The sequence below is a fragment of the Onychomys torridus genome, chromosome 2 (assembly GCF_903995425.1).
Source record: "Onychomys torridus chromosome 2, mOncTor1.1, whole genome shotgun sequence".
In the NCBI taxonomy this organism is placed as follows: domain Eukaryota; kingdom Metazoa; phylum Chordata; class Mammalia; order Rodentia; family Cricetidae; genus Onychomys; species Onychomys torridus.
The window spans coordinates 153,183,581-153,196,311 of NC_050444.1; the positions used below are offsets into that span (position 1 = coordinate 153,183,581).

The 12,731-nt window shown below is 53.5% G+C and overlaps 1 protein-coding gene and 1 long non-coding RNA gene across 4 annotated transcripts in view; one reads left to right on the forward strand and one right to left on the reverse strand.

The window, feature by feature from the left end:
• Iffo2 (intermediate filament family orphan 2) overlaps positions 1-12,731 on the forward strand; it is a 41,434-nt gene that overhangs the window by 17,048 nt on the left and 11,655 nt on the right. For 2 of the 3 annotated variants that reach the window (XM_036178256.1, XM_036178257.1), the window contains exon 2: positions 12,284-12,344. In XM_036178256.1, the coding sequence (XP_036034149.1) occupies positions 12,284-12,344 (61 nt within the window). Of the gene's footprint in view, positions 1-2,688; positions 2,717-12,283; positions 12,345-12,731 lie in introns of those variants that run through there. The other variant, XM_036178258.1, reaches the window with a different exon arrangement.
• On the reverse strand, positions 5,572-11,166 carry LOC118577700. Its single transcript, XR_004944220.1, has 3 exons — positions 10,860-11,166; positions 9,099-9,311; positions 5,572-8,400 (listed from the first exon to the last, which is right to left on the reverse strand). It is a non-coding gene; the product is annotated as an uncharacterized LOC118577700 (long non-coding RNA).

A 12,731-nucleotide genomic window follows, 5' to 3' on the forward strand; every position in this document is an offset into this window, starting at 1 on the left:
AAACTCTGAACAGGGTGCCATGTGCTTGTAATCCCAGAGCTAGGCAGGGGACAAGGGGATCCTTGGAGCTTGCTGGCCAGCCAGCCTACCCCAAATGCCCCCCCCCCATTTAGTGAGAGAGGCTATCTCCAAAGATAAAGACAGAGAAAAGGAAAGGAAGTGGACAGCATCTAATGAGTGACTTATGGCTTCCACATACACACAGACATGTGTACATGCACACACATACATGCTCATATACACACAAACGTGTACATGCACACACACACATGCTCATATAAACACAGACATGTACATACACACACATACATGCTCACATACACACAGACATATGTACATGCACACAAAAATGCTCATATACACACAGACATATGCACATACACACATCCTCTCCCTTTTGGTAAATCACCCAAGAAAACTGGTCCAGGCTTTGGGATCGGAGAGACTGGGTTCAGATCCACCTTAGTGCTGTCACAGGGTAGACAGAAACAGGGAAAAGCCTGCCGGTCGAGGGCATGTGCCACAGAGCCCTCAGGAGTCTAGTCCTGGCTCTTCCACTCCCCAGCTCTGTGACCTTGGCAGTTACTTTACTTCCTGGCCATCATCTTCTTGTCTTTAGAGTAAACACAGTGGTCATTCTGCCTCATAAAGCACCTGTGAGGCCTCAGTGAGCCAAGTGCCTTGTGCATGCTCACAAGTCATGATGTGAACCAGTGTGACTGTGACCCTGTGAGCCTCAGTTTCCCCACCAGCCAGATGCAGATAAGGACATGGGAGACGCCAAAAACGTACTGTCCCAGGAGATTCTCCGGGACTCTTCGATCTAATTCATACCCTCCATCCTCAGGGAACTGACTGCAGCAGGGAGACCCGGGTCTCATAGAAAGGTGGCAGCGACCCTGCATGTATTGGGGTGGGGTACCCATTATCTACCTCTGTCTTCCCCAGGTTCATGGGACTGAGTACCAGGGTTGCCATGGCAACCCACGTTTGATACTAAGAAACAAGTCTCCCAGGTTGAGGTTGATGGGTGTTGAGTCACTCAGCCCCTCTCCCTGTTTGGGCTAACCCAGTCTAATTACCCGTCCCAACACAGCCTGGAGCCTGCCTTCCCAGCCAGTTAGGGTGAGGGCTGGAAGATGCACGCAGGCACACCCTGCTGCAATCCTTCTGTGGTTGCATCAACCCCATGGGTAATTGGCGGGTCCTTCTCACTCTTCTGTCTTCCTGGAGAAGGCTCAGAAATGTCTTTCCCTTGTCAGTGGCATGGCCTGAAGTACACTCAGCCTGGCATGCCCTCCCCACCTCTGAGCTTCCGCCCTCTGACACCAGGGTAGCCTGTATGTATTCCAGGCTTTTCTCTGACCCTCCTGGAGAGCCACTGTGTGCTTGGCCATTCTCATTTAATCCAGGCAGGGGCTCTCCCACTTTCACAGCTCAGGAGACTGAGGCCTGGGCAGGTGACCTGACTCAAGGCTGCAGAGCCTGGTGCGAGCCTTAGATGATGATAAACTCGGGGTCTGAGGCAGTGGCATGGCTCCCCCGAGCTTCTGCCCCACACTGCCCCACATTCACCTGTTGCTACTCACCCACTGGCAATAAACAGTGGACAGACCCAAGGTGCACATTAGCTTTCCAGAATAGCCTTGGGAGTTGCTTTTCTCAAGGCTGTAAACATATCCCTGGGTGGGGCCCTCACCCTGCTGGACACAGGCCCCTGGAACCTCCTGCTTCTGGGCCTGGGTATCCAGAGGCTTGGTGCTCAGATCCTCTGCTGGCTTCTGACACTAGGGGCATGGAGGGGGAAGTCACTGGGGGCTTGGTTTGGCCCAGGCACCTGAGATAGTGTCCTGTAGATAGTCAGCTGTGGCCCCAGCATTTCCAGAGCTGGCTGGGCTTGGGCCTTCAGGGTGGACGGGAGAGAGTGGTGGAGCTGTACTGGACTGTGGAGATTGGAGCAACTGATGGGAAGCCATGCCCAAGGCCACAGGGAATCAGAGCCATGGACTGGATGGACCTTTCAGGAACAGGCCTGAAGGTGACAGCTCATTGGCCCTTTTTCTCTGGTGAACACTTACGTGACTGCTGTGTGCTGGGCCCTGGGCTGGACACTGAGTTGCAACTGTGACCTTTAGATAGGCCTGATAGTGTAAATGTCGAGTTATCTGAGACATGCAGGTAACAGAAATCCTCTGATCCCAGTGACTCAAAACCATGTCAAGTAGGGGGCTTGACCCTGACCCCTATAGGAGGCAGAGGAGGCTTCCTAGAGAAGGTGGTGTATAAACTGAGTCCTGAGTTGGTATTAGATAAAGAAATAACAAAAAAGAGAAAGAAATAACAAAGGGGTGTGCATGTGTGGAACCTTCTAGACAGGAACCAACACATATGGAAAAATCAGAGGTGAGTGGGGTCAGGGGTGATGGGACAGCAGGAGCTAGGGACAGGATTGGGATCTCGCTTTTTCTCAGAGCCCTGGGCAACCGGGAGCCTGTGGTGTGGAGTACAATGCCAAGTGACCTTACTCAGCTGCTGTGACCCACAAGCGAGTAGCCTTGTCACATGCAGCACTTGGGGGTTACAAAGGCCTTTTCTGAGTCTGCCCTCAGCCACAGCAACTACTGCGGGGCTAACAGGGCCAGCTCGTGAATGTGAGTGTAGAGACAAGTTCTATGCAGCGTGACCTTGATCACTAGGACACCCACTGGCCGATCTGGTAAGATGAGCTGGTGAAGATATGGGGCCTGTTAGCAGGAAGGAGGACTTGGGGGGCTGTTGAACTATTTCTTGTTTGGCCCCAATTTTCACCCCGCTTGTCCACTCATTGTGAAACACTCCTGCAGTTTCAATGGGGGGGGGGGATGAGCAGGTGGTTTTGTTTTCTTAAGATTAAGTAGTTCTAACTAAATATATGTGACATCAATCAAAAGTAAAAGGATTCAGAGGAAGAGTGTATCAGTCCTTTTTCCATTGTTAATACAAAACACCTGAGACCAGGCAACTTAAGGAGTTTGGCTTAGCCTGCAGTTTTGGAGACTGGAAGATGGAAGAGCATGACGCTGGCTGTGTTATATCATGGTGGATGGCATCATGGAGGGGGTTGTGTTGAATGATTGCCTGGAAAGACAGGAGGCCAGGGAACAGGGAGGAACCAGGCTCATCCTTCTATAACAACCTCTTGAGAGAAGCAACCCAGGCCCCATGAGAACCTTAATCCCTTTCCAGGGAGACCTGGGAATAGGAAGTCATTAGCCCAGGAACCAGGTGACCTGGAATATCTAGGTTTGAGTCCTGTTTTGTCCACCTTGGAGGCCCGTGTTTTGTTCTCTCACTGTCCCCTGCTGGTTGCTTTAACAGTAGAAATAGCGGTTGACTAAGATATTGATTCAGAAAGGATCTGGGCCCTGAGAAGTGAGTTCATGAGCAAAGAACATTCGTGGCCCTGAAGATTTTCCAAGCAGTGTGCCAGGGCACGAGGGTAGCATTTTTGTGGAACCCGAAGCACCAGTCTTATCACTGAGGCTGAGGAGTTGCATGGCCTTGGCTTAACTTCGGGCAGTGCTTTGATCTGAGCCTCAGTGTTCTCATCTGTAGTGTGGGGGCTGTCATGCCTGGCTCAGAGGTGTTGGGGATGGCGTGAGGTGGTAAAAGACTCATCAATGCATTTTAAGCATTGGCTGCCCAGCATTGGCCGCCCAGCATTAGCTACCCAGCATTGACCACCCAGCATTGGCTCTCCAGCACTGACCACCCAGCACTGGCTCTCCAGCACTGGCCACCCAGCATTGGCTCTCCAGCACTGACCACCTAGCACTGGCTCTCCAGCACAAGCCTCCCAGCACTGGCTGCCCAGCATTGACAGCCTAGCATGCTGTTCAAGATTGTGGGATTGTGAGTATCCCATAGCTGCCACCTCCAAGTGTTTCTGTTGTTGTTGTTGTTGCTGTGTTTTTGTTTTTATACTGATGGGTCCAGGGTCAGACAGGGACACTGGACAACAGAACCTCAGCTTGGCACAGAGGCAGATGGCCATGCCCTCTGGGGCCCACTTTGCCCCAAGATCCAGCAAGGATCCAAGAGGATACTTCTTTTGAGACAGGGACTGTTTATGTAGTCCTTGCTGTTCTGTAGCTGCTATGTAGACCAGGCTGACCTAGAACTCACAGAGATCCACCTGACTCTGCCTTGAAGGTGCTGAGACTAAAGGCAAGTGCCCCCATGCTCAGCCGTGAAGACACTCTGAAATACCTTATGCCTGATGCCAGCGGGCCCTCCCCTTCCATCTCACTGGCTGGCATGTTGGTGCTGGTGGGAACAGACCTCAAAGGACTGGGCAGAACCCACTTATTCTTGCCCAAGACCACACAGAAGCAATTAGATTAGATCCAGGATGCTCAGGCTCTAGGGTCCTTCCTCTTCTCTCCATTTACTTGTTGGTTTGCCCTTCAGGGCTGATGGCCCAGCTGACTCTGAGACTTTGGGGTTCATTACATAACCATTGGTGGTTGTAGGTATTTGTTTAGGGACCACAGACATTGTTTCTGCTTGCTCTGGTGGGTGATGAGAATTAACCTAATTTAACCTCATGCTGTCATGCTGAGAGGTAAGAGATTTGCCTGAGAACACACAACTGAGCTGGGTGGTGGAGGTGGCATATACCTTTTATCCTAGCACTTGGGAGGCAGAGGCAGGCAGATTTCTTGAGTTTGAGGCCAGCATGGTCTACAGAGTGAGTTCCAGGACAGTTAAGGCTACACAGAGAAACCCTGTCTCAAAAAAACAAAAAAAAAAAAAAAAAGAAAAAAGAAAAAAAAATCACACAACTGGACAGATCAGGGACCAGACAGACTCAGAACTTCCTGTACATTGCTGACCACTCAGGGTTCAAAGGAGGGGGGGTCAGCTAGGGTTGTACTTTGTCTCTGTTCTTCCCAAGACCCAGTGGCTCTGCACGGACAGTCCAGAGTCCACCAGCTGCCCTTTGGAAGCTGCTCTCGGTCTCTGGCAGACAGGTAATGGCCACAATCTTTGGTTCTGTAAGACCTGAGCATCACTGGGCAGTGGTGGCCCATGCTTTTAATCCCAGCACTCAGGAGGCAGAGGCAGGCAGACTTTTGTGAGTTCAAGGCCAGCCTCATCTACAAAGCAAGTTTCTGGACATCCAGAGCTGTTACACAGAGAAACCCTGTTTCAGAAAACAAAAACAAACAACAACAACAACAAACACCCGAGCAGCTTGTTTATAGCAAGTGGCATAGGAAATGTTGTGGAAGAATGGGACATAGGAATGAGCCTGTGCATGCTACCACCCTGTCCGTTCCTTGCTTGCAACTAGGCAGAGGAGGCTGGGGGCACCCTTTGAGGGCAGGCATCTGAGCTGGGCACTATCCAGGACAGTACTGCCTGTCACCTAGGGCCATGGCCAGAGTATGCAAAGAACACTGTGGATGCAATGTCCAGAGAGGCTCCCCCATCCTCTTTGACAGCATCTCATGTAGCCTAGACTAATTTTGCATTCGTTATGTAGTCGAGGCTGACTTTGAATTTATACTCTTCCTGCCTCCATCCTGGAGTGCACCACCACACCTGGTTTATGTGGTGCTAGAGGAAAAAACCAAGGTTCTCATGAGTGCTAGGTAAGCACTCTGCCAACTGAGCTACATTCCCGGATTCTTGATGATGCTATTACAGATAAGTGGGCCGAGGCCCGGGGTTGAGATGAGACTTGCTCAGATTTTGCAGTGGATTAGCCACAGCCAGAACTCATGCATCTCCTGACTCCTAGCTCTGTACCCTCCCCTGCACAGAGAGCTTCTCTGTGGCTTGAAACTCTGCCTACCCTCTCCCCAGCAGCCTTGTGGGATGGTTCAGGCTGTGAATAGGCCCATGTGTCTAGTGGAAGGCTGTGCTGGGTGTGGAGGGTTCCTTAAAACCCAGCCCATCACCAGCCTTTTGTCTGGGCTATGGCCCACTCCAGCTATTACCGCCCGCCTGTAATGGGATCGGCTGCCTGGGTTAAGTGTTCACATTAAATTAATACCTCCTCCATGGAGACAATCAGCTGGCATTTAATTTGTGTTTCCTTTTGGGCGGCAGAGTACAGCTGGGCAGCCCTAGTGGGCATGTCTGTGTGGCAGCATCCCTTTCTCAGGATCCAGACTATAGAGATGGGAAGGTGGAGTGGTACCCAGAAGCCCAGGACAGGCACAGGTGGATGGGAGCATGGTAGTGCAGGGCTCCCTAGTAGAGGGTAGCTTGAGGTCCCTGGTTGTCATCTTCAAGGAAGAATATGTCCTCACAGTCTAGGGAAGAGGAAGCCAGGAGGGGAAGAGGGAAATGGCTCATGGTTTGTGGCTCAGCCTTTAGCTTCCTGGGGCGCGGGCTGGTGGTTGGTGGTGTTGGGTTCTGTCATTGTGCCCCAGCCCCCACCTCCCCATTATTTCTGTATTCTGCTGTAAACACAGAGGGCTGTAGTACAGAAGGGGGTGATGTGGAGTGAGGACCCAGACTCAGTCAAGGTTAGCGAGCCCCTTTGGAGCATGCAGGAAAGCTACTGAAGCTCTGGGTCTTCCCAGGAGAGCCAACCTTGGATTGTGCAGCCCAGGGCTCCCTGGTTGGTCTCTGCTGGAGCCCCTGTCTAGCACAGAAGGGCATCTGGCTAGGCCTCCACTCTGCTTGGGAGCCCCTTGTCTGTCTGTACCTGGCCCTGCCGCAGGGCAGTGGGGTGAACTTATCTTCGTGCGTAGGGTGGAGCAGAGAAGTCATAGGCAGACCATAGGGAAGGAGGCTGCCGTCCACCCCCACCCAGGGCCAGGCCCAGGCCCACGCTTGGCCCAGAATGAAGTTTTCCACTGATGGCCCCAGCCCTGCCTCACCTGTGCCCATTTCCTATCACCTGAGTGAGACAGCCGGGGTGTGCCTGCTTCTAGGCGGGACCATTCTTGCCGCTCCCTCCTGGTACCCCGAGGCTCCCGCCTGCTCCCGTGTCTGCCTGGCCTGCTCTTGGAGCCGGACTGAGATGAGCAGCTGGCTGTGATGCTCTGCCTTGATTCAGGGCTGGGACCTGGGCTTTTCACCCTCCTCCTCTTCATGCAGAGTGGTCCCACAACTATCCTCAGAAATGAGATGTTTTCCACCTCACTGGTGGGAAACTGACACCACAGAGGGGGATGGACTTGCCCAGGTTCTCACAGCTGGGGAATGTAGGGGCAGGAGTGAAATGTTACCAAATGGGAGCCACAGTTCAGCCACCCATCCTTGAGAAGCTAATTAAAATAATCTAATTAATAGTATGAAGAAGGGAGATGTATCCAGTGTGCTCACACTGGAAAGAGGGACAAGGATCCACTGACCCCCCAAGTCCCTCTTGGGGTCCTGAAGTGAAGTTAACTCTTTAAACAGGGGGCCAAGGTTGGAGCATGGAGTCCTGGACAGAGTGTGGTCCTGCCCAGCCGGGGCCATCATTGTCTGGCTTCACTATAGTCCTGCGAGGTGCTCTGACAGTTAGAACTATGTGGAATCCTTTTCCAGGAGCCAAGGTCCCCACTCTGGCCATGGTCTTTTCCTTGTTCCATTGTGAGATTCCTGGGGAAATTGCCATTTCTCGGCGTCCATTGTTTCTGTAGTCTGAAAGTAGGATTGAGGAACACAGACGTCTCATTTTCAGAATGTCTTCATTTCTGCCATGCTGGGGCCTCCAGGACTGACTCCCCACGGGCCCCAGGCTGTCTATGGTGTTCTAATTATCTGCAGGGGCTGCACCCACTTTCTTCCTGGGGCCGCTGAGCCTTTCTCTGACTGCTCAGGATATGAAAGCCCCATGAGTCAGCCCCTCTGCCAGCGGCTTCAGCTTGGGTTTCCGCCTCTCCCTCTCCGTAGCCAGGCTTCGTGGGCTCCTTCCTGCGTCTGTGTGTCATTTTGAACTGATGGAGGAGGGGGAGCCACTGGCCCAGGCTCAGGCAGCCGGGACTGGGCTTGCTTTAAAGCCGTCCCCCTCCTCCCTACAGAGGCCAGCTGAGATTTCTCATCTGTCACGTGGTCCTAGCGCTGGCTCTTCAGGAATGCTGAGAGACCACATCTGGCAGTGACGGGGCTGCGGCCTCCTCCTTCAGCTGCCAGTCTCCCACATGTGCCTCTTCCGCTTAGGTGGTGGCGGGGCCTGCTCTCAGAGGCTGGCTGGGTCACTTTGTGGAGTCATTTCCTGTCCCTGCATTGATGGTCCTGATGTCCCTGCCTCCCCTCCTGGCTTTGAAGGGTTGTGAGCAGTGGGAGGGCAGGTTTCTCTTTCTCCTTCAGCTTCCTGTCTGGGATGTGCACGCCCCTCCCTCTGGAGGGGTACGGGAGCCTAGAGGACTGGGAGAGAGCCTGGCTGTGTGGGAATTTGGCTGTGGATTCCCCAGGCTAGGAAACAAAGATAAGATTCGGGGGCAGGGTTTAGGCTGAAGGAAGGTGCCTGAGTGTGGATCAAGTCATTCATCCACCCTCCCATTCATCTTCACATCCACTCATCTAATCTATTCATCCATCCCATTTCATTCAGTAAGGGCCAGCAAGATGGCTCAGCGGGTAAAGGCTGTTGCCACCAAGCCTGAGTTCAATCCCAGGACCCCTCATGGTGAAAGAGAGTTGACTCCCATTCCATTCAATGAATATTCCCCTCTTTACTGAGAAGGATTAGGGAGGTTGGCCTCTGGCTTTAGACCCAGCTCTCCCTTCGCACCCTGACCCTCAGTCCAGAGAGCTCATTTTCTTTTTGACCCCTCCTTGCTTCATTTAGCTGGGGCGCAGGGTGCTCAGAGAAGGTGAGGTGTTACTGTGGCATGGTGAAGATGGTAGAGGTGGCCTTACTTCCAATCACTCTCCCTAGCCTCGTGGGCCTGGGTCCCTTAGGGAGAGCTGTGAGCCATGCACATGATGTCCATCCAGGCTACCTGGGAAGACCTATCTGGGTGCCTGGGTCTGGCTGCCTTAAATCTGTGGAGTTTTTTTTTTTTTTTTTAAGAGGATCAGTGGAGAGAAGATGACACTTGGGACAGTGTGGGAGAAGGGAGAAGGTTCCAGAAGGCGGAGGAGGAGGGAAGAAACAGGCTAACACTTACCTAGAAGCCAAGCCCTCTTCTTCATCTTCAACATGGGGATAGTCCTTGGGGGATTAATACACCCTCCTCTCCAGTTCTTGCATCCATCATCCCACATTTAAGAGATGTTGGAAGGATTGAGTGTCAGGACAGTGTGGAAACATCCACCCTTCTGCCCCACAGGTGGTCTCTTGAAGATGATCCCAGCCTCTTTGTCCAGCTCGGAGCTGCACCCTAATAGGAGTTTGGGGACAAAGGCTTTCAGGAAAGTGTGTCCACCAAGCCCCTGGCCCAAAGTGTGTCCCCTCCCTCTGTGGGCAGCCCCGACAGGGCTTGGATGGTGCTGGAAACAGGTGCAGAAACCTCAGCCAGCCACTCCGTTGACAAGATTTTGGTGAAGCTGGGTCCTAGGGAAGATGGACCACCTGTCTGTCCTTTAATAATCCAGGCAGCTAGCGGCTGAAGGGCAGAGATTTTCTGCATTGTCAACACGTTAGCCAGCTGCGCCAGGTTTTCCTCTGCCTCCCCTGGGAGGGACATCTCTTTGGGGCAGTGGGCCCAATCTGTGCAGCCAGCTGCTGTCCATATTCATCTCCTGGGGGGCAGAAAGGCAGCTGCACACACCTACCCCAGTTTTGGAAATAAAAGGCCTCTGAAATCATTTGTGCACACCCACCCTTGGGGTATAGCCTGGGAAACATGATGGAAGTGGGTGCAGGGCTTGGGGTGGGAGGGAGGGGAGCAGGGAGGTCGAGGCACTGAACACACAGAGGGCTAGCTGCAGGCTGGCACCACCCGGGAGCTGTCTCCTTAGTGTAGACTTGCTGGGATGGGTTTTGTGTGGGGACAAGATGGCTGGGTGATTCGCCTCCAGGATCTAGGCTGAGTGAGGATTGTGTCCCAAGTCCCTATTACCAGCTGTGTGACTTTAGAAAAGTCACTTCATCTCTCTGAACCCCACCCAGCTCCTTCATCTGCAAAGTAGTTTTGGATAAAAACCCAAGAGGATTAGTAATTCATGTGAAAGCTGTTGTATGTATGAGAGAATGAGTCCTGTATGTGAGACTGTCAACATCTGTCAATAAACAGCTGCTGTTCCTGTCTGGAGATCCAAAGGCATGCATGAGTGATGTGGGTAAGCCTGACTTCTGGCTAGATGGATAATCAGAGGAAAGGTTAAGGGTATTCTGCTGCATTCCAGGGGTATGTGGAGGACCAGGGGTGTGTGGAGGATCAGGGGTGTGGGGAGGACCAGAGGTGTGGGGAGGATCAGAGGTGTGGGGAGGACCAGAGGTGTGGGGAGGACCAGGGGTGTGGGGAGGACCAGGGGTGTGGGGGAGGATCAGGGGTGTTGGGAGGACCAGGGGTGTGGGGAGGACCACTGGTGTGGGGAGGACCAGGGGTGTGGGGAGGTCCAGGGGTGTGGGGAGGACCAGGGGTGTGGGGAGGACCAGGGGTGTGGGGAGAATCAGGGGTGTGGGGAGGACCAGGGGTGTGGGAGGACCAGTGGTGTGCCGTTCTCTCTCCTTCAGGCTTTGCTTGGTTGCTCCTGTCGTTGGCACAGGAGGGCCTGACCCCAGAAGCTGGTCTGCCGCCAGCACCACACACTCTCCCTTCCGCCTTCTCTGCCCTCCCCCATCAGAGCAATGTGGCCAGGAGCAATGATTCAGCCCTGACCTGTGTCCTGGGCCTTCACCTCCCTCGAGGGAAGCCCCGAATACCCTGGGCTGCTAAGCAGTGGTGAGGGTAGCCTGACACCCCTGCCCTTCTCGATAGTCCTACCTGCCTCCATGAGAGGTGGCCTGGCTCTAGATTCAGCCTCTTCCGTGACATACTGTGTAACCTTGAACAAATGCAGCCTAGGTCTCAGTTTCTCTCTGTGTTCAGGCATGGGGAGCATCTAGGGAGATAGTTCCTTTCAGGTGAAGCCCTGAGATTCCTTCCGCGTCCTCTGTGCTCTGTAGTTCCAGACTTGAACTTAGGGCAGATATGGGCCCTGCCATGCCACTGGTTAAGGCGGAAGTGGACTCACGTCTCCTGGGAGCCTGGCTGGGCTGGCTTGTCTGGAGAGAGGCGGGATTTTCCTCAGTGTGTGCAAACAGTATCCATTTTCTCTTGTTTCCAAAAGCTGGTGATGTAACCAGCCCTTCATCCAGTCCTTCCCTCTGGCCTATTTTTAGCCTGGCCCCACAGCTTCTTAAGAGATTCAGACCTCCTTGCTCAGCGACCATGTAGGGAGGGTAGCATGGAGTGAGGAAAGACAGAAGCCTGTCTGTTTGTCCCAAGGCGGAGGAGGTCAGGCACAGGCTGCCAGCTCCTCCGGGTAGGGAGGGGATCTTAGTGAGGTGCTCAGTCTTGGAGACCGAGTCCTGGCTCCCCCTGTGCTTACCGAATATTGGGAAGGGTCTCTCAGCTGTGCTTAACTGCTGTGACATGGTGATAATGGTGGTGGCATCCATTCCGTGCACTACTGGAGGCCTGGGTTGCATCATGTAGACCTCTCTAGAGGGAAGCTGGGGCTGTTACCTTTGTTAGTGTTCCCCCCCATTGCCGCTGCCCCTCCCCATCGCATGGTTAATGTTGGGGCACACATTACCTGCGTGTTAGCCCCTCTCTTTTCCTCTTCGGCTTCAACCAGTGGTGTGTAAATGAAACAATATGCACAAAGTTCTCAGGGTCTGGCATACAAGAAACACCGGAGCAAAGAGGGCTAAACCTACCCATGGATTAGGTGTGTGCCTTTGGGCAAGATAGTTAACCAACTGAGCTAGTCTCCATATCTGTAAGACTCTAAAACCTGCACAGGCAATGTTTGGGGCCTGTAAGGTGTGCTGCAGAACACATAACCCATCTGAGAATAGTGTTTAGCATGGAAACTTGCTTCTTACAGAGAAGAGCCCTAAAGCCTGCAGCTGGACCAGGAGCACCTGTACAGCCCTTCACATGGGATAGGCGGTGGTCCTTCCCATCTGTGTCCCCATAGTACCATGCTTGTGCCTCAGAGGTGGCATTTGCCAACCGCCCGGCCTTGTGGTTAGCAGCAGCCCGCCCACTGTCTTCTTGCCCCCTTGCTCTAGGTTGAGAGATCCTGTTTGGCAGGCAAGTTTTCCTAGGCATCTTCCCTGCCCTGCGTGGATGGTGAGGGTGGAAGCGGGGGGACTGGCAGGAGCAGGTGGTCTGACCATGTGTTCTTCTTGGTGTTACAGATGGGAGGAAGAGCTGGCCAAGCGTATGAACCTCCAGACCATGGTGGACACACTGCAGGAGGTAAGAGTCTGCAGAGTCCCCAGCCAGAGAGGTTTGCAAGTTAGCTGTGGGGCCATGATAGCGAAAGCTGGCCAAATAGGCCTAGCATAGCCCTGCCCTGGTCACTCTCTGCCACCTGGGCCAAGCCTTACCGGGCCGGAGAGCTCAGGCACAGGACTCGGGAAGTCTGGGTCTTCCTGGGTGACTGGGGCCAGCTGCTTCCATCTCCTGCCTCTCAACCTCCAAGTGTCACTGGGCGAGGTGGACTTCAGGTCCCTTTGATCTTCCAACTGCAAGTTCCTCAAATTAGGACTGATGCCTTGGAGAGACCTGGGGACACATCGCCTGCTAGCTCCCAGCCCAAGCAGGCTCTGGGACAGACCTGAGGACATTCCCCTTGTTGTTCTG